The 18,075-nt window shown below is 46.6% G+C and overlaps 1 protein-coding gene across 2 annotated transcripts in view; it reads left to right on the top strand.

Annotated features, from left to right (window-relative positions):
• Positions 1-15,819, top strand: part of ABCA9 (ATP binding cassette subfamily A member 9) — a 34,811-nt gene extending 18,992 nt beyond the window's left edge. For both annotated transcript variants that reach the window (XM_030961933.1, XM_030961934.1), the window contains 18 exons: positions 616-753; positions 1,593-1,706; positions 2,218-2,388; positions 2,547-2,660; positions 2,853-2,960; positions 3,532-3,600; positions 4,147-4,238; positions 6,385-6,505; positions 7,437-7,551; positions 7,809-7,900; positions 9,087-9,250; positions 10,335-10,410; positions 10,906-11,000; positions 12,569-12,688; positions 13,980-14,120; positions 15,185-15,264; positions 15,358-15,413; positions 15,526-15,819. In XM_030961933.1, coding sequence (XP_030817793.1) covers positions 616-753; positions 1,593-1,706; positions 2,218-2,388; positions 2,547-2,660; positions 2,853-2,960; positions 3,532-3,600; positions 4,147-4,238; positions 6,385-6,505; positions 7,437-7,551; positions 7,809-7,900; positions 9,087-9,250; positions 10,335-10,410; positions 10,906-11,000; positions 12,569-12,688; positions 13,980-14,120; positions 15,185-15,264; positions 15,358-15,413; positions 15,526-15,615 — 1,956 coding nt within the window. In that variant the 3' untranslated portion in view covers positions 15,616-15,819. The remainder of the gene's footprint in view (positions 1-615; positions 754-1,592; positions 1,707-2,217; positions 2,389-2,546; positions 2,661-2,852; positions 2,961-3,531; positions 3,601-4,146; positions 4,239-6,384; positions 6,506-7,436; positions 7,552-7,808; positions 7,901-9,086; positions 9,251-10,334; positions 10,411-10,905; positions 11,001-12,568; positions 12,689-13,979; positions 14,121-15,184; positions 15,265-15,357; positions 15,414-15,525) is intronic.
• Positions 15,820-18,075: the final 2,256 nt, after the last annotated feature.

Raw genomic sequence — 18,075 nt, 5'->3', positions numbered from 1 at the left:
TGAGGGATATTTTTTTCCTTCTTTCATCCTGTACATCAACAGGATTTCCTGAGAAGTATTTAAATGAGAGAAATAAACGCACATGTGGCTGTCACATTTTCTAGAAAAAATCCCCTTTGCCCAGGGTTTTTCTCCTGGGAAGCTGAGAAGCCTCAGAGAAAAAGGAAAACAATAATTATCTGATTGCTTCTCCTGTGTTTTGCTGCTTTGGAATGTGTTTGGAGATTGTTTACCCACAGGTGATTGTTTCATTGGTTTCTGCTGTGAGTTGTTTTCACTCTTTGGCCAATCAGGGCCAAGCTGTGTCAGGACTCTGGAGAGAGTCACGAGTTTTTATTATTATCTTTTTAGCCTTCTGTCTGTATCCTTTCTGTATTCTTTAGTATAGTTTAGTTTAGTATTCTTTAATATAATATAGTATCATAAAATAATAAATTAGCCTTCTAAGAATGTGGAATCAGATTCATAATTCCTCCCTTCGTCTGGGAACCCTGAAAATACAAGACGCACCAGAAAAGGCAGAATTTTTTTTTTTTGGGGCATAATAAGAATTTCAGTAGTGCTGCTCACACCTCTCAGGGACATGAAGGCGTTTTTTTATTTTGACACCTTCAGAGCCGCCAGTTCACGGTGATGTGCAGCCCAGAGCCCATCAACTGCTTCCCTGTGCTGGTGAACATCCTCAGCAACACCTTCCTGCGGCTCCTCAACTCCACCTCGCGCTTCCGCCTCTGGAGCCAGCTCTTCTACACGGTCAGGGTCCCTCCCTGCTGGGCCAGCATCACCTGGAGGGATGGGGACTGCACAGCCTCGGGGCTGGGGGAGCAGCTCCCAAGGGCTGAGGGCAGTGCTCCCACTGCTGCTGGTTCCTGGGGGTGTTTAATGGGGATTTTTCCAAGGGTTCTGTGGGGTTTCGGTGCCGTAAGGAATTGGTGCTGTTTGGAGAGGATTGGGATTGTTCTTGGAGAAGTTTCAGGGTGATCCAGTTGTGGCCTTCCAGTCCCTGATGGAAGGATGGAGAGAGGCTGTTTACAAAGGCCTGGAGTGAGAGGCCAAAGGGGAATGGCATCCCACTGAGCCAGATTGGTTCAGAATGGATATTAGGAGGAAATTGTTCCCTGGGAGGGTGTTCAGGCCCTGGCACAGGTGCCCCTAGAAGCTGTGGTTGCCCCTGGATCCCTGGAGGTGTCCAGGGCCAGGCTGGATGGGGTTTGGAGCCACCTGGAATAGTGGAAGGTGTCCCTGCCCACAGCAGGGGTGGAATGAGATGATCTTTAAGGTCCTCTCCAGCCAGCCCATGCTGATGAGCATGGTGGGAATACAACAGTGATCTTTGCAAACCCCACCTTTCCTCAGCAACAAAAAGTTGGTCTCCATCCTCAACAATTTACAATAATCCAAATTATTGCTGCAAATTCTAGGATGCTAAATGTCATTATTTTGTTCTTTTTGCCTTGTTGTCTGTCTTAATCACCACTAACTTACCATTAGTGCTCTTGCTCACTGGTGTGTTCAGCCATCTCATGAGCATTCAGCCAACCAGATCTTCCCTGGGCAGCATCAGCCATGGATGACTGAATTTCTCCCCACAGGGAGAAAACCCAGAGCTGAAGCACTACATTTTCTTTGGCTTATTCACCTACCTGCTGGTTTTGGCTGCTGGTTTGCCTCCTCTCTTTGCGATGAGCAGCGTGGAGGATTACAAGGTAAAGAGCACGAGGGGTGAATGCAATGCAAAATGCCTGGAGAGCACCAGTGGGGAGGCCTGGCACAGGTGCCCAAAGCAGCTGTGGCTGCCCCTGGATCCCTGGAAGTGCCCAAGGCCAGGCTGGACAGGGCTGGGAGCAGCCTGGGAGAGTGGAAGGGTCCCTTCCATGGCAGGGATGATTTTTAAGGTCCCTTCCAACCCAAACTATTCCGTGATTCTGTGGTTTCTAGGTAGGATGAGAGAAGAAAATCATTCAGATCAGTACCAAAGTGCACTTCTCTGCATCCCAGGGAACCAGCTGGGGCCCACAATAATGCGGATGTTAATAAAGCTTTTGAGATCAGAGGGATTTCAATTTTTTTCCTTTTAGTAATGACGTGGTTTTAAACAAATGGTTGAACTAAGAACTGGAAGTGCTGGAAAGGAGAGAAGGGTGGAGCAAAGGAATAGAGAAGGAGCAGGGTTGATGCTTTAGACTCTCCCTTTTCTCACTTTAGTTGTTTTTGCAGCTCCAGGCTCGCTCCCAGCTGCGGCTCGCAGGGCTCTTCCCCTCAGCCTACTGGTGTGGGCAGGCTCTGGTGGACATCCCCCTCTTCTGGAGCCTGATGTCCCTCATGTTCGGGCTCCTGGTGCTCTTCACCCGCATCTGCCCCTTGGAGACCCGTGCTGTGCTGACCCTGGTGAGCTCTGGGCAAAGTGGGTGAATGGGAACGGCTCCCTGCCCTCATTTCACTGCAGGATTTGGCTTTAGAGAGTTTATTTGCAATGGGCTTCTCTGGGCAGGTTGTCATGTATCCACAGGCACCTCCTGGTCACTGATGTCTCTCTCTCTCTCCAGCTCATTTGCATCTTTGGTTATGGAATATCTCTTGTCCTCTTCGTTTATTTAATGGCCTTCAAATTTCACATGGGGCGAAGCAATCGTTACATTTGGTCCTTAACCTTCATTCTGGTAAGTGAGGAGCACCTTCAGTATGAAATGTTTGATTTATACACCTTGCCACTTGGGCTTTATTTCAAATTTGCATCAATAAATTTCAGTTTATATCAATATTCAGCAGAATAACCTGAATCACTGGCAAATATCCTGGGTTTTTAGCAACAATACATTAATATTGGAACTAGTTTTTCTGCTTTATTCCAGGCGAATTATGTTGCTTTTATGCACAGTGACCATCATGAAGTGCTTTACTACATCTGTATGCTGATTCCTATGTTTCCCCCTGTGGGCTGGATCATGTTCTCTGGACTAGTAAGCAAAAGACATCCTACTAAATTCAATAATTATCCTAATGGTGCAAAAACTGGCAAAGCAAGAGGCACTTCCCAAATTCCCAGTCAAAAAGAGAGAAAGAGGGAAAAGGAAACAGGAGAAGTTCCAGGCTGTTGAGTGACAGAAGAGACCAAGATTTGACCTGTTAATCCTTTGTTTGATTGGGGTTTTTTGGGTTTGTTTAGTCCCTAAGAGCTGTTACAGTGGCTGTATTTTGGCAGCAGGGGTGGGATGGGAGGAGAAAGTGTTGGAGTGGGAAAACCAGGAAGGAGGAAGTGAGCTGGGAGAAGGCCAAAGACCTGGGAAGAGAGAAGCAGTGATGGAAAAGGTCAACCTAACCTGACTGATTTGAGGCCACTGAATTTCTGTAGCCAAGGAAGTCACAACCCATTGAGGCAGTGAGAACCAAAGAAAAAAATGCAGATCAAAGCTCCTTTATCCCATCCTGAAGAAAAGCGAAACATCCCTACCTGCCCCACTTGCTCTGACCCTGCCCTGAGACACACCATGCTGAGGAGTTTTCTAACTGACTCATCTCCTTTTCTTCCAGAATTTCCTCATGTACCATGATTTCAGCATTTTTGAGACATGGAATTACATCTACATGCCTGTCTTTGCAGTAAGGAGGGACTTGGAGATGGTTGCTTGGGCAGGGATGACTGATGCACTGGGCTTGCACTGGGCTTGTAAATTCTCCCCGTAAAGAAAGGATGGGTTTTGTAGAGAAAATTTCCCATTAAGTGTTGGCAGGGGAGGCAAATTCCAAGAAATCCTGGGCTTGTGCCTGATGTGGCCCTTGGATGCTGCAAAAATGGGGCAGGGGCTTCAGTGGAGCTCAGGTAGAAGGCAGAGATGTTATTAATAAACAGATCATGCCAATGCTGCTTCTGCAAAAGGATGAGAGGATCTCCCATCCCATGGGGTGTCTGTTGGGGTGCAGGTGGATTATCTGGGCTAGAGCTGCTGTAAGAAATCAAGGCTCTTGCAAATAATCTGCATATCAGAGAGGAATGTCTGCAAAGCATCAATTTACCTCCCTGTCCCTGCAGAACTTTTCAACAGCTGAAATTAATGAGATGGGTTAGTGCATCCCTTTATAATTAAAATTAACGGGGTGTGTCGTTACCTTGTCTGCACCCAAAGCTAATGAGTGTCTGCTTTTCAGCCATACATCCACTCTGTGATTTTTGCTTTCCTCCTGCGCTGTTTGGAGATGAGATATGGAGAAGCAGTCCCAGGGTTTGATCCCATCTTCAGGTGGGTTCCTTGTGAGCCACAGTTATTCCAGTCTGCAGGGTGGGCTCGGAGCTGCACAGCCTCCAGACATCATGTTATGTGAAAAATGTTTGTCAGCATGTGGATAAAAGTTAGTGTTTTTAATTTTTTCTGTGTCCTTGAGAGGATAAAAATTGTGATTTCAGCTTTTTTTAAAGGCTCATAGCTGAGATTTCAGGACATTTCCCTACAGCGGGTAAACTGTAGTTCCAAATTGAAACAGAAAAGTTTTAACTCCTTTTCAAAGGTGTCAGTATTGCTCCAAATAGGATGGAGAATTTCCCTAAATCTTCATCAGGTTGAGGTTGTCCAAGTGCTCCCTGCTTAACTGTCGCCAACAACAAGTGACCTGAGTCACATGGGAGAACATTTATAAAAAGTATTTAATTACCAAACACTACCAAGCGTAATTGGTTAATTTGGTAATTTGGTAAAATGCCCAAAAAAGGCAAAATTTGGCAAAATTTGTGATTTGGTTAAATGCCCAAACTGCTTTGCAAACCTGCCACGTGCATTTTAATTCTCCTTGCCCAGATGATTGGCATGTCTGGAGCAGGGAACCAGTCAATAATTAAAGATGAAGGAAAAGCTAAAGCTGGCCTTTACTTTCTCAGCCATGCCAGTGAAGTTTAGCTTTTCCTCCCCAGGAATAAATACTTGAGCAAACCCCACCTGGGGAACAGCTCAGTGATCCCTGTGTGTCCCTTCCAGCTCTGAACCTGTGAGCTCCCCAAGGGCAAATAAATTTTGGGTTTCATTAGTGCTGCCAGCAAAATAAATTTAAGGGACCACACTTTAGGTGGGAACCCTGCAATAAATTTAAAACGTGGCAGCACTAAAAGTGTGATCCTCTAAACACATTTTACTGCCCCAGAGGTTTGGGACTTATCAAAAACACTGATCTGGCAAAATCTGGGCCTGGAAGGTGCCATTTCACAGCTCCCTTTCTAATGTTTGTGTCACCAGCTTCAACCTCAGCTGGCAAAAAAGTATTAAATTAAACAAAGAAATAGGGAATTTAATGCTTTGAGGAAATTTTATTTATTTCCTTCCTGGCACTGTGGTGGATAGTTCAGGCTCCAGTCTGTGCACAGGGAAATAAATTTGAAACCTGTTATTCTTATTTCTAGATATAAATATGCATTTATGTCCTCTCTAATTATTCTGGGGAGAAAACTTATAAATGCAAACCTTTTTGGAAGTGATTCCCAGTGAAAGCATCTCTCCTCCTCTGTGGGGAAAGGACTTGTAGAAAATTCTTAAGATTTGACAGAAGGCTCACATTGTGTGTATCTGTGTGTAAACTTTGAGATAAGAAATATTGACTTAGAAATGTTCAGGATAGATATTTTTGAGAGAGAAATTGAACTAGAAATAAGTTTTAAAAGATGGTTTTGCAAATAAGACTAGATATTTTAGAGAAATAGAATGATGAAAGATGTATTGTAGTAGGATTCACAAGGGGTAATTTGTCACAGACATCTTTTTTGAAAAATCCTTTCCTTAGGATTTTTTTCCTCCTGAGAAGCTGAGAGTCTTCAGGAACAAAATGTAAACAATGATTATCTGTTGCTGTGGAATGCAACAGGTGCATCTGTGATTGGTCTCATGTGGTTGTTTCTAATTAATGGCCAATCACAGCCCAGCTGGCTCAGACTCTCTGTCCGAGCCACAAGCCTTTGTTATCATTCCTTCTTTTGCTATTCTTAGGATTTCATCAGAAGGCTAGCTTTCTTCTATTATTTTAGTGTAGTTTTAATATAATATATAAAATAAAATAATAAATCAAGCCTTCTGAAACATGGAGTCAGATCCTCGTCTCTTCCCTCATCCTCAGACCCCTGTGAACACGGTCACAGTAATTTTAGATGATTAGACATTTAGATGATTACACATGATGTTAAGACATTTATAATACAGTGTGGTCAAAGTTGATAGATTAATAAATACTTTATAGTGTTTTGTAATTAGGAAATAGTTGGCTTTTGATTGTGATGTGAATTATAACATCTGTATGGTCTCGCCCTTCTCATGAGACTGCAAATGGAATAAAAGCTTTTAAAACGCCCCTCAGTTGCCCCATCTGTGGGTCAGAAAAGGGCTTAGTCTGACCCTGCTGCACTCACAGGATCCAGCAGAGAAGGGAGGAGCCCCAGCAGAACAAGGAGCCCCCCGGAGAGGAGCCCCCCGAGGTGCAGGCGGAGCGGGACCGCGTGCGCGCCGCGCTGGCTTCGCTGCAGCACGAGCAGGTGAACCCAGACCCAGCCCTCTGCATGCTCTGCTTCCATTCTCCATCGTCTTCATTCTCCCATCTGCCTCTGCTTTCCTAGCTCACGCACTGGGATGTTGTCAGAGCCCAGGAAATTCTTCTGGCTGCCCTGGAGGACTCAGAACCCTGACAGAGGGCTCAGAGACCTTGGTACAGAGCCCAAGACCCCTGTGCCTTTGATCTTGACCCATGGAAAAATTGACCAACCTCATATGAAGATTTACAAGCCACAAAATTTTAAGCAGAATGATAGTTAGTTTATCACAAGGTGAAAAGTAGAATTTTGACGTTTTTAGAATGGGGGCTCGAAGTCCCAATATAGAAGAATTTGAGCGTGCCCTGTCCTTCTTCTTTCCTCTACCCAGCCTCCATGTTCTAAGTGATGCTAGCACTTTTAGATTGGTTTAGGGTAAAAACTAACTGTCTAACATAAGTGATAAGTATTTAGAAGTTATTGTAATTAATTACATGTAGTTTTTAGTATAAAAGACAACACTGCCCCTGTGGGTGGTCAGTGTGCCTCAACCCGACCTGCCAGACAGACCTCGTCGAGGCAGAAAAAGAATGTTAGAAATAAGAAATAATAAAGAGCTTTGAGAATGAGAACAGATAGAAAAGAGACTTGTACATATCTCAGAGTCACTCTGACCAGCAGAAATCCCAGGAAGATGTGATCTCACCGTCCAGCCCACAGTCACCCTGGCACCTCAAGGACTTTAGCTGGCCCAGTTATTTTTATTCCCCCATTCTGCATATTTTCCTGTTTTGGTTTTTTATTTTTTAACCTCTGTTTCATGGCTTTTTAATTTAGAAATTTTCTCTTTTTCAAAGCCCTGCTTAATGGTAAGAACAGATCCGCTGTCTCGTGGGGTAGGAGGAGAATTTTTATTTCCCTCTCTGTCTCTTCACAGGACTTGGTCGTTGTCAACAGTTTGCGCAAGGAATACGAAGTCAGGACAGCTACTTCCATCTTTAAGAAAAAGAAGAAACTTGCTGTCAAAAACCTCTCTTTCGGTGTTAAAAAAGGTTCAAGTACTTTTCTGCACTCCCTATAACATAAATACTAAAATCTAAAGTGAAGGCCTCATTTGGAGGCAATATTTTTGTTAGAATTTTCTTGCGGGCATTGAGACCTGACACTCTGGGCTCCTGCATTCAAAGTTTTAATTTATGGGGATAAAACAACCCTTTCTCCTACTGTACCTTTAAATGTTACATAGAATACAGGGGAAAAGTCATATGACCAAGAAATATTATTAACAGTTGTTGCATATTTGTTCCAGGAGAAGTCTTAGGTCTGTTAGGACCCAACGGAGCAGGGAAAAGCACAACTCTGAACATGATTTCTGGAGGTGTAGCAGTGACTGCTGGGGAGGTAGGTGGCTCCTTGGAGCAGCTGCAGAGATGACCTTGATGCATTCATAAATTAAAGATGTGATAAGGCAAACCAGCAAAATCTTCCTACAATCAGGGGCTTTATGGATGTTTATGTACAATTTATGTGTCCTGGATACTTACAGAGCTGAGAAAAAGTGTTGATTTATGCCAAGCATAAATTCTAGTGTTCATCAAAGTCAGTGTTACAGATTAAAGAGTTTGAGCAACAGGAAATCTTCAGCTGGCATTGGAAACCCATTGTGAAATATCTCGAGCCCTGTAAGAATTGTTGACATCTAAAAAACCCCAAAAATAGCACTCTCCATAAACAGCCTTGCAAAACCAGGAAATTGAAAACGAATGTGAGCAGCGTTGGGCCAGTGACAATCCATCATTAATTGCGTGCAGAATGATTAATGGCATGTGCTGGGGGAGGGGAAATGCCATTGCTCTTACAGATTTGGGACTGAAGGTTGGAAATAGAAAAGTATTACCGGGAAAAGACAGACTGGTGTTGGCAATATCACCCAAGTGAAAAAGCAGATGGAGCTGCATCCCCCTGCTTATGGAGGGTGACCACTCCCAAATGGCTGCTGACCACACAACTGCTTGCCTAGGCCAGTTGGACGGGGCTTGGGGCAACCTGGGCTGGTGGGAGATGTCCCTGCCCATTGTAGGGATGGGACGGGCTCTGAGATACCTCCCACCAAAGGGATTGTGTGACCCCACAACCAGAGCTGTGTGTCTGTGCTGGTGCTGCTCAGGAGCCAGGATGGAGCCCCGTCGTGCCCCTGGGCTGGTGGGAGATGTCCCTGCCCATTGTAGGGATGGGATGGGCTCTGAGATTCCTCCCACCAAAGGGATTGTGTGATCCCACAACCAGAGCTGTGTGTCCGTGCAGGTGCTGCTCGGGGGCCTGGGCTGGTGGAAGGTGTCCCTGCCCATTGTAGGGGTGTGGTGGGATGAGCTCTGAGATTCCTCCCACCAAAGGGATTGTGTGACCCCACAACTAGAGCTGTGTGTCTGTGCAGGTGTCAGGATGAAGCCCCCTGTGCCCAGGGGCCCTGGGCTGGTGGGAGATGTCCCTGCTCGTTGTAGGGATGGGATGGGATGGGATGAGCTTTCAGGTATCTCCCACCAAAGCACCCTGTGTGTGACACAACCAGAGCTGTGTGCCTGTGCAGGTGCTGCTGAGGAGCCAGGATGGAGCCCCGTCATGCCCAGGGTCCCTGGGCTGGTGCCCACAGCAGAACCCGCTCTGGCCACACTTGACAGTGCTGCAGCACCTGGAGGCCTTCACCGCCATCCGGGGAATGAGGGAGGAAGATGCTGCTCTTGCCATCTGCTGGTAGGAAGCCAAACGATCTCATCTGTTGGTTCTCCCTCCCTCCTGAGGTGGGGAGCCTTCCAGCCTGTCTGTCGCTGCTGGAAATGAAGGGTTGGGACTGTTTTCAAGCTAAGAACGATTTATTTCTCAGATAAACATCAATCTCAGGGGCCATGAGATTTTACAGGAGCAAGCATTTGGCCATTGCTCAAGAGTAGTCACAAGTTTCTTCATTACAAGGCAATATAGAACTTTCTAAACCAATGGACAGTTGCCACTGGCCATTTATTTATTATATTATAGAATTTTATTTTGCTTTTCTAATCTATCACCTTTACTTACTCCTGCTGCAGTGCAGATACTTTTGTCTAATGGCTTGTCTCACTTGCACACAAATGCTTCTGTTATAACTTCTAAACTCTCAGCTTATTCCATACAACCCCACCCTTATTATAAACCCTTCACCATCTTATCAATACAGTTTCTCACTTACTTAAGGCATACTCTCACCTACGACTATAGAAATATAAGTTTATGATTTTTCTGCTTAATACCTGTGTATTGTATTTTTGCATCAATCTAAGCTTCTTCCAAGGCTGTAGATTAAATCTTTCAGTTTCTGTGGAAGTTTCTGTGTTTCTGATTCCCACACCAGCCCAATCACTCTGTGATTTTACAGGGTGGGGAAGGGTTCCTCTGTTAACAAAACTGGCTCGTGTGGTTAAGAGACAACACCTTCAATGCCTCTCCCCTTAGAGAGGGGCTTCTCCTGATGAGATCTGCTGTTTTATACTGTTCTCAGTCCCTTACCTATGAAGAGTGTAGCCCAAGTTTACCTGGGAAAATTCAGAAAAAAACTACCAAACTTGTCTCAGTTCATGGCTACTTGCATGAGTAACACTTCTCTCATTAGCTGCTCTTCCTGCCTTGAATTTCTGCAAAAATTACTCAATTTAACATCCAAGTTAGGAGCAGAATGCCCAAATAACCCAAGGTGATGGATATCAACCAAAATATGTCAGTGTCTGGTTCCTCAGCTCCCCTGCCCACCGAGGTTGCACACCAAGATGGTCATTTGAGGCTTTTCCCTTTCCATTCCCCACAGCATAGGAAGGAACTTGGATCTCCTGAAGCATTTCAAGACCCCAGCGAGGAGTTTATCTGCTGGAGAAGCCAGAAAGGTACGTGTTGGATTTGTCTTTGCTACTTCCCCAAACCCTGCTCGCTCTTTCTTGGACGTGGTACAGAGAAAACCTTCAGTTGAGTGGGTTCCTGGCATCATTCATTTTCATCAATACCTTTTGAATCCCTCCTGGCAGGATTCCCTCCTTCCTCCTCACCCCCTTTTCCCATTCTTCTGCACTATGTGCTTAATAAGTGCTGACCACAAACTGGATTTACAATCACCTCTTCACCCCCCACCACCTACATCTTCCAGTAAATGGGATGGAAAACCACTTCCACATCTTTGGCAGGCTCAGGGGTTCTGGGGAAATCTGATTTTGAGAGATTAAAACATTAACTGAGAACACCTGAAGTGGGATATTTTTAAAATCCCTGTTCCTTTTGTACTTTGGAATCAAGAGCTTCAGCTTTGAAAAAATCCACGGGGATTAAGGTGCTCCAATTTTGCAGGTAAATAAAAGAGCCTTGACCTGATGTTGTTCCCATTCCAGCTGTCATTTGCTATGAGCATCCTGGGAGGCCCAGCAGTGATGCTTTGGGATGAGCCCTCCGTGAGCGTGGACCCCAAAGGGCAGCGCCGCATGTGGTGAGCAGCTCTGGCCTGGCAGGAATGGGAATCTGGGACAGGTTTAACAGGATGGGCTCACCCATCATTGCAGGAACTCTTGGGCAGGCAGAGGTGACGGTGGAGATCTGTCTTTTCCCTTTTTCCCAATGCCCAGACGATGGGGAGAGCTTGCTGAGCTCCTCACTCAGCTGGCAGCCCTGTAATATAATGGTCATTAATACACCCCAAAAATGACCCTATAATGGTCATTAATGCACCCCAAAAGATGACCCCAAATGGTCATTAATATACCCCAAAAGATGACCCCAACATGGTCATTAATACACCCCAAAAATTGACCCCGTCATGGTCATTAATACACCCCAAAAAATGACCCCATCATGGTCATTAATACACCCCAAAAATGACCCCATAAAGGTCATTAATGCACCCCAAAACATCATGAAACCCACAATGCGTCATGTAATTATACACCCCAAAAAATGACCCCATCGTGGTCCTTAATACACCCCAAAAATGACCCCATAAAGGTCATTAATGCACCCTAAAAAATGAACCCACAATGGTCATTAATACACCCCAAAAATTGACCCCATCATGGTCATTAATGCACCCCAAAAAATGACCCCATAATGATCATTAATACACCTCAAAAAATGACCCCATCATGGTCATTAACACATCCCAAAAAATCTCAGTCGACACCAGCTGAACCCATGCGTTTGGTACAAAAGCCCAAATTTCTGTTTTCTTCAGAGCGAGACAAGAATTTGTAGGAAGTCCTCCCTTGAGTCATTCAGTAGTTTGCTTTAGCTTTTCATCAGTGCAAAATCTGGAGGGCTGCTGACATGACAAATTACAACATAGCAGTGGCATCCAGGTCATCTTTAAATGAGAAAACTGAAGTCTTTTAAATAGTTCTCTGCTTTTCAGTAACTTTAAAAAGTTGTTTCTATGGAGGGAGACATAGACCAGTGTTGGAGTCCTGGATGCTGAGAATTTTAAACTTTTTGTGCTGAAGGGCACAGACCCACAAGAAAATACTGTAATTGACCTGAGGCCGTGGAGAAGGCTTCCAAATTTGATTTATAGCATTGGGATCATGGGCGTGGAGTTTGATTAGAAGTGTGTAATATCACAGGGTGGAAAACTTAGAGTTTAAGGTTTTAGAATATAGCAATATATATAGAGCAAGATGGAGGTTTTAGGGTGGAGGCTGCTCCTTCACCACCTTCTCCATGGGTTTGGGTGGTTTTGTGTAACTGGACAGAAAAGTCTGCATTGCGGACTTCGAGTGATTAGTTATTGGGTTAAAAGTGAAAATAATTAAGGTGTCATTCCTTAATTGGATAGTTCGACCTCAAAAGACCTTGTATAGAAAGATAGTTAGCCATTGTGTAGCCTGTTAGTAAAATGTTGTAGAACTGATCACTTTTAATACAGACAAGAAACAACAAACGCCTAAACCTGAACGTTAAACGCCATCTCTAGTGCTTCAATCCCCACCTTGGCAGAGGCAGAAAAAGAAGCCAGGAGATTTTTCCGTGGCTGTTGCCAGGAAGTGACTGTGACCCCTGTGTTGGCAGGAGGATGCTGGAGGCCTCCATGAGGAGCAGGGAGAGGGCAGCCATCCTGTGCACGCAGTCCCTGCCGGAGGCGGCGGCCATCTGCGACCGCGTGGCCGTCCTGGCGTGCGGCCGGCTCCGGTGGGCACGGCAGCTGGGGCTGGGCTGGGCTCGGGGCTGGCTTGGGGTGGTTTGGGTTAGTTTGGGGGTAGTCTGGGTTAGTTTGGGGTCAGTCTGGGGGTTGGGGTTCATTTGGGGTTAGTTGGGGGTTGGGGTTATGTTTGGGTTTGGAGTTAGTCTGGGTTATTTTGGGGTTAGTCTGGGGGTTGGGGTTAGTTTGGGGTTAGTCTGTGGGCTGGGGTTAGTCTGGAGTTAATTTGGGGTTAGTCTGGGTTAGTTTGGGGTTAGTCTGAGGGTTGGGGTTAGTTTGGGGTTATGTTTGGGTAGGTTGGGGTTAGTTTAGGGTTAGTTTGGGTTACTTGGGGGTAGTCTGGGTTAGTTTGGGGTCAGTCTGGGGGTTGGGGTTCATTTGAGGTTAGTTTGGGGTTACTTTGGGGTTCATTTGGGGTTAGTTTGGGTTAGTTGAGGGTTGGGGTTAGTTTGGGTTAGTTTGGGGGTTGGGGTTATGTTTGGGTTAGTTTGGGGTTAGTCTGTGGGCCGGGGTTAGTCTGGAGTTAATTTGGGGTTAGTTTGGGTTTGTTTGGGGTTAGTCTGAGGGTTGGGGTTAGTTTGGGGTTAGTTGGGGTTAGTTTGGGATTATTTCGGGGGTAGTCTGGGTTAGTTTGGGGTTAATCTGGGGTTGGGGTTCGTTTGGGTTAGTTTGGGGTTAGTCTGGGGGTTGGGGTTCATTTGGGATTTGTTTGGGGTTTGTTTGGTGTTAGGTTGGGGTTCATTTGGATTTATGTTTGGGTGTTTGGGGTTGGGGTAATGGGGTTAGTTTGGTTAGTTGGGGGTTGGGGTTATGTTTGGGTAGGTTGGGGTTAGTTTAGGGTTAGTTTGGGTTAGTTTGGGGTTAGTCTGTGGGTCAGGGTTAGTCTGAGGTTAATTTGGGGTAAGTCTGTGTTTGTTTGGGGTTAGTTTGGGTTAATCTGGGTTAGTCTGGGGGTTGGGGTTAGTTTGGGGGTTGGGGTTAATTTGGGGTTAGTTTGGGGTTATTTTGGGGTTAGTCTGAGTTAGTTTGGGGTTAGTTTTAGTTTGGGGGTTAGTGTGGGGGTTGGGGTTACTTTGGGGTTAGTTTGGTTTTTTCAATTCCTAATCTAATGGAAAATACTGGTTTGGATGCCCCCACGTGTGTAACAATCAATTTTGTGGGAGGCAGCACGGCATGAAGAGCTGATGAATAAGAGGATATGCAGCCATTCCTCAGCTCCCTCAAGCCATGGATTTATTTGCTGGTTGTGGTGGTTTGAGCAATGTTTCCCCCCCTGTGCAGGTACATCGGTTCCCTCGAGGATCTCAAAAGGAAGTTTGGCACGAGTTACCACCTAGAACTCAAAATGACAAATGCAGGGCAGAGCGACGCTCTGCACACCGAAATCCTGAACCTCTTCCCCCAGGCAGCTCGGCAGGAAAGGTCAGCGTGTTATGAATGTGAACGAGGCCAAACTTTCTCCGGAGAAAGAGAAAGAGGTTCTCATTTATTAAAATAGCTGCAAGGAACGGAGTACCCAGGATAAGCCCGGGCACCCACACAGCGAGCCAAAAACAAAACTAACCCCAAGTGCACTGGGTTCTTCACACAAAAAAACAAGTATCCAAAAAGAAGAGCCCCAACCCAACCAAACTTCCCGCATTTATAGCCCCCTTTGAGTCCAGGATTGGTCCATTTTGGATTCTCATTGGTCTTTAACGCCGTTCATTCTGGGCCAATCGTTTCTGCAGGGCTTCAAATGATTGATCAGGCCTTCTGTCCAAACCTTCTTTAACCTCGCCCTGCCCCACCAGACCACTGTTCCACCAAACCCTGTGCCCTTCTCCTGGCACATTCTAATAAGCCCCCCCCTTAACATAATACAATTTATATAACATAATTAATACAATATAATTGAACTATACCTTAATTTAACTCAACTTGTGCCCATGGGCTGCCCACAGCCTGGATTTGGGTTGGGATGCTCTCCTCCTCCTGCTGACCTTGCTCAGTGATTTACCTGGAGCAAAGCTATCTTACAAACCCCCCAAGCTGCACTGTGACGGTGGTCACAAGGGTTATTGGATGAGGGAAGAGACGAGAATGTTGACTCCATGTTTCAGAAGGCTTGATTTATTATTTTATGATGTATATTACATTAAAACCATACTAAAAGAATAGAAGAAAAGGTTCTCATCAGAAGGCTAGCTAAGCTAAGAATAGAATCAGAAAAAATGAAAACAAAAGCTTCTGTCTTGGACAGAGAGTCCGAGCCAGCTGACTGTGATTAGCCATTAATTACAAACAAACCAACATGTGACCAATCACAGATGCACCTGTTGCATTCCACAGCAGCAGATAACCATTGTTTACATTTTGTTCCTGAGGCCTCTCAGCTTCCCAGGAGGAAAAATCCTAAGGAAAGGATTTTTCATGAAAAGATGTCTGCGACACTGCACTGCCGAGTCACAAGATGAAGAATTCATTTTTTTTAATTACTTTTTCAGGACTTCTTCCATGCTCACCTACAAGATTCCAGTGGCAGATGCACTACCTCTGTCCAGGTCTTTCTCACAGCTAGAAGCAGGTAAAATGAAAAAAATAAGTTAAATAAGGAAATCACTTTCAAATGGTTTCTGTGGATTTGCTTTTTAAGGATGCTTTCTCCATCCCTCCGCAGCCAAACGGAATTTCAAGCTTGAGGAGTACAGCTTGTCACTGAACACTTTGCACCAGGTAGGTTTGTGCAGGAGCTCCAGGTTGGGAAAGGAAGAAATAAGCTGTGAGCAGCACAAATACAGCCAGTCCATGGCAATGATGGGGTGCTTCCCACTGTGTCCCATTGCAGGTGTTTGTAGACCTCACCAGGGACGCAGAGGAGCACGACCTGGAGGTGGCATCCAACGGGGCTGTGGAGCAGAGACCCCTTCAGCCCTGATTCCTGGTGCCACAGTGGGAAATATTCCATGCATTTCATCAGTGTTACTGAATTTCATCAGTGAAATCGCTGGTAGCTGTGACCAGCTGCAGCCCCGGCACTCGGTGACCCACGTCACAGCACACACAGCCCTGCAGGTGTTCTGCCTCACAGAGAAAAAAGAGTTATTATTTTAATAAATAAAGCCTTTATCCTTTGACAAAATCATGCCTACTCTCATCTGTGCCCCTGCTCATGGAGTTTGAATTCCTGACCCCGAGGCTGTGAGGGACACTGGGCTGGGAAAGGAGCTCAGTCCCTGGGGAGAAGCAGGAGCAAACCCTGGGGAGGCTCTGACACTTCTCTCATCCTTGGCAGGAAGACACCAGGTCTCTGCCTTGTCACCCTCTGCCTGGTGGGATGTGGCCAGCAGAGCTGCTGATTCCTGCGAGAGAGAGGGACAGGGCTGTATTTTGACCCAAAAATGCTGTGAGTTCCAGCTCAGCCCAGCTTGGCCCATCTCATCCCCACCACTGGGGCCAGGGACAGAGGAAAGGAGTCAGCAGTGGCTGGATAAATGTAATTCAATTTTGCAGCTCTGTTATCATAATCTATAGAAGCCAGCTATTAATTAGAGTCAAAATAAGGTGTGCTTTGACCCAAAATAGTGCTGAAGAAGGACAGCAGGCTGAGCCTTGCTTTGGTCATTGAGAAGAGAGGGGGAGGCTCCTCACCAGTACTCATGTGGGTGCCTGGGAGGGATGGGGCAGCTGATGGGGAGCTGGGGGCAAGCTCCAGCACCCTGACCCTGTCTGAGCAGGTCAGCATCTCCTCTTGGAGTATCTGCCTGCCAGGGCTAGAGTTAAAAAGTAAATTTAAAATAAGTAAATAAATAAATACAACAAAAACTCCCTGCATCCAGGTGTTTCCCCCTGTACCCTGTTCCCCTGTCCCCAGCACCCTCTGGCACAGCCTGGGGACCCACTGGAGGCCAGGGGCAGTGCCATCCCATGGGATGGACACAGCAGCACGACCCTCACCACGAGCTGCCGTGGTTGGTGTGGGCGATGCTGGGGCTGCAGGCAGGGGACGCAGCAGGGAGAATCCTGCAGGTGCTTCGGGCCGGCAGGGATGCGTGTCTGGGCACGGCAGGCAGGGATGTGGGCGAGCAGGTACCAGCAGGTGGCTGCCGTGGCTCACGGATGGGCTGCTCCTGCCGGGAGCAGTGCCCGCAGCAGCCACGCACACCCCGGGGTTCTGCTTTCCACCCGGATCTCCCAACATCGGGGCTCTGCCAAGGAGGTGGGCAGGGAGGACACTGAGATTCACTGCCTGGCACCTGGCATCTCCCCCTCTTCGCATTAGGGTGTTGTTTTTCCTTTTGCAAGGAGGGGAGGAGAAGGTTTGGACACTCAGAAGATGTTCTGGGGATGGGTTTAACTCCATCCCATGCCCTGACTTACTGCACCTCTGCTGTCTGCCTCACTCTGGCACACCTGAATGGGATTTAAACCTTAGGGGTGGTTTTTTCCTGCTTGGCAGAGCAGAAGGAGGCAGATCCAGCTGCTCCACTGTTCCAAGCCCAGCCTCTGTCCCAGCTGCTCAGGCTCCCTCCCACCCCGGGTCCCTCAGCCCTGAGGAGCCCGGGGATGCTGCTTTGGGCAGCCACGCTCCAGAGCCTGGGCTGAAACCAAACCCATCCCCTTTACAAGTGCAGGGTTAGTCAGGAGACGTTTATTTCAGCGTTTCCAAGATGTTTTCTAGCTGGAAGAGCTCTTGCTATCCAGGAGGCAGCACTTCCCTGCTGCTCTTGCTCTGTGGCTGATGCCACGGGAAGAGTTTGCCACCTTTTGTCCTCCCCTGCCTGTGCTGTGACATCACTGTTGGCTTCAGCCCCTCTTGCTGCACTGAGAAACACAGCAGAGCTTGCCAGAGAAAGGATTTTTGTGTGGTTTGTTGCGGGGCTGGTTTTTCTTCTCTTGGCCACCACTCAAGAATGTCCTGAGTTAACTTTTCGGACAAGGCTCCAGCGCCTCAACAGCGATGTGCTCTGTTTGCCTCTTCTGACACAAATAAAGCTGGAGCTCTGCCAGGGAGGAAGGAGAAGAAAGCAGGGGAACAAAAGAAGCCATGGTGTGAGGAATGTCTTTTGCAGAAGTGCCTGAGGGGGGGAACAAGTCTGGATGAAGTCTCAGACCCCACTTGGTCGAGGAAGGCACACAGCACATCCAAGGAGGGAGCTGCCCATGCCCAGCCCCTCTGGGTGCCCTGGAAACAGCAGAGATTATTGATTGCTGCTTGTACAAGGCTGGTGGAAAAGATGAGGAATGTTTAAATCAATGCATTGGTGGGGAAAACCTGTATGGAAATACCTACAGGCAGGGGATCCTGTCTGGTTAATCCAGAGAGCACAGGAGGCTCAGCTTGTCTGCATCCTTACATCCATAAAAGCAGATATCTATGGGTAAAAACCTGTGTGAT

The sequence above is a fragment of the Camarhynchus parvulus genome, chromosome 18 (genome assembly GCF_901933205.1).
Source record: "Camarhynchus parvulus chromosome 18, STF_HiC, whole genome shotgun sequence".
NCBI lineage: Eukaryota > Metazoa > Chordata > Aves > Passeriformes > Thraupidae > Camarhynchus > Camarhynchus parvulus.
Note: the sequence above shows the minus strand (reverse complement) of the source record. Positions and strands in the feature narration are given on the sequence as shown.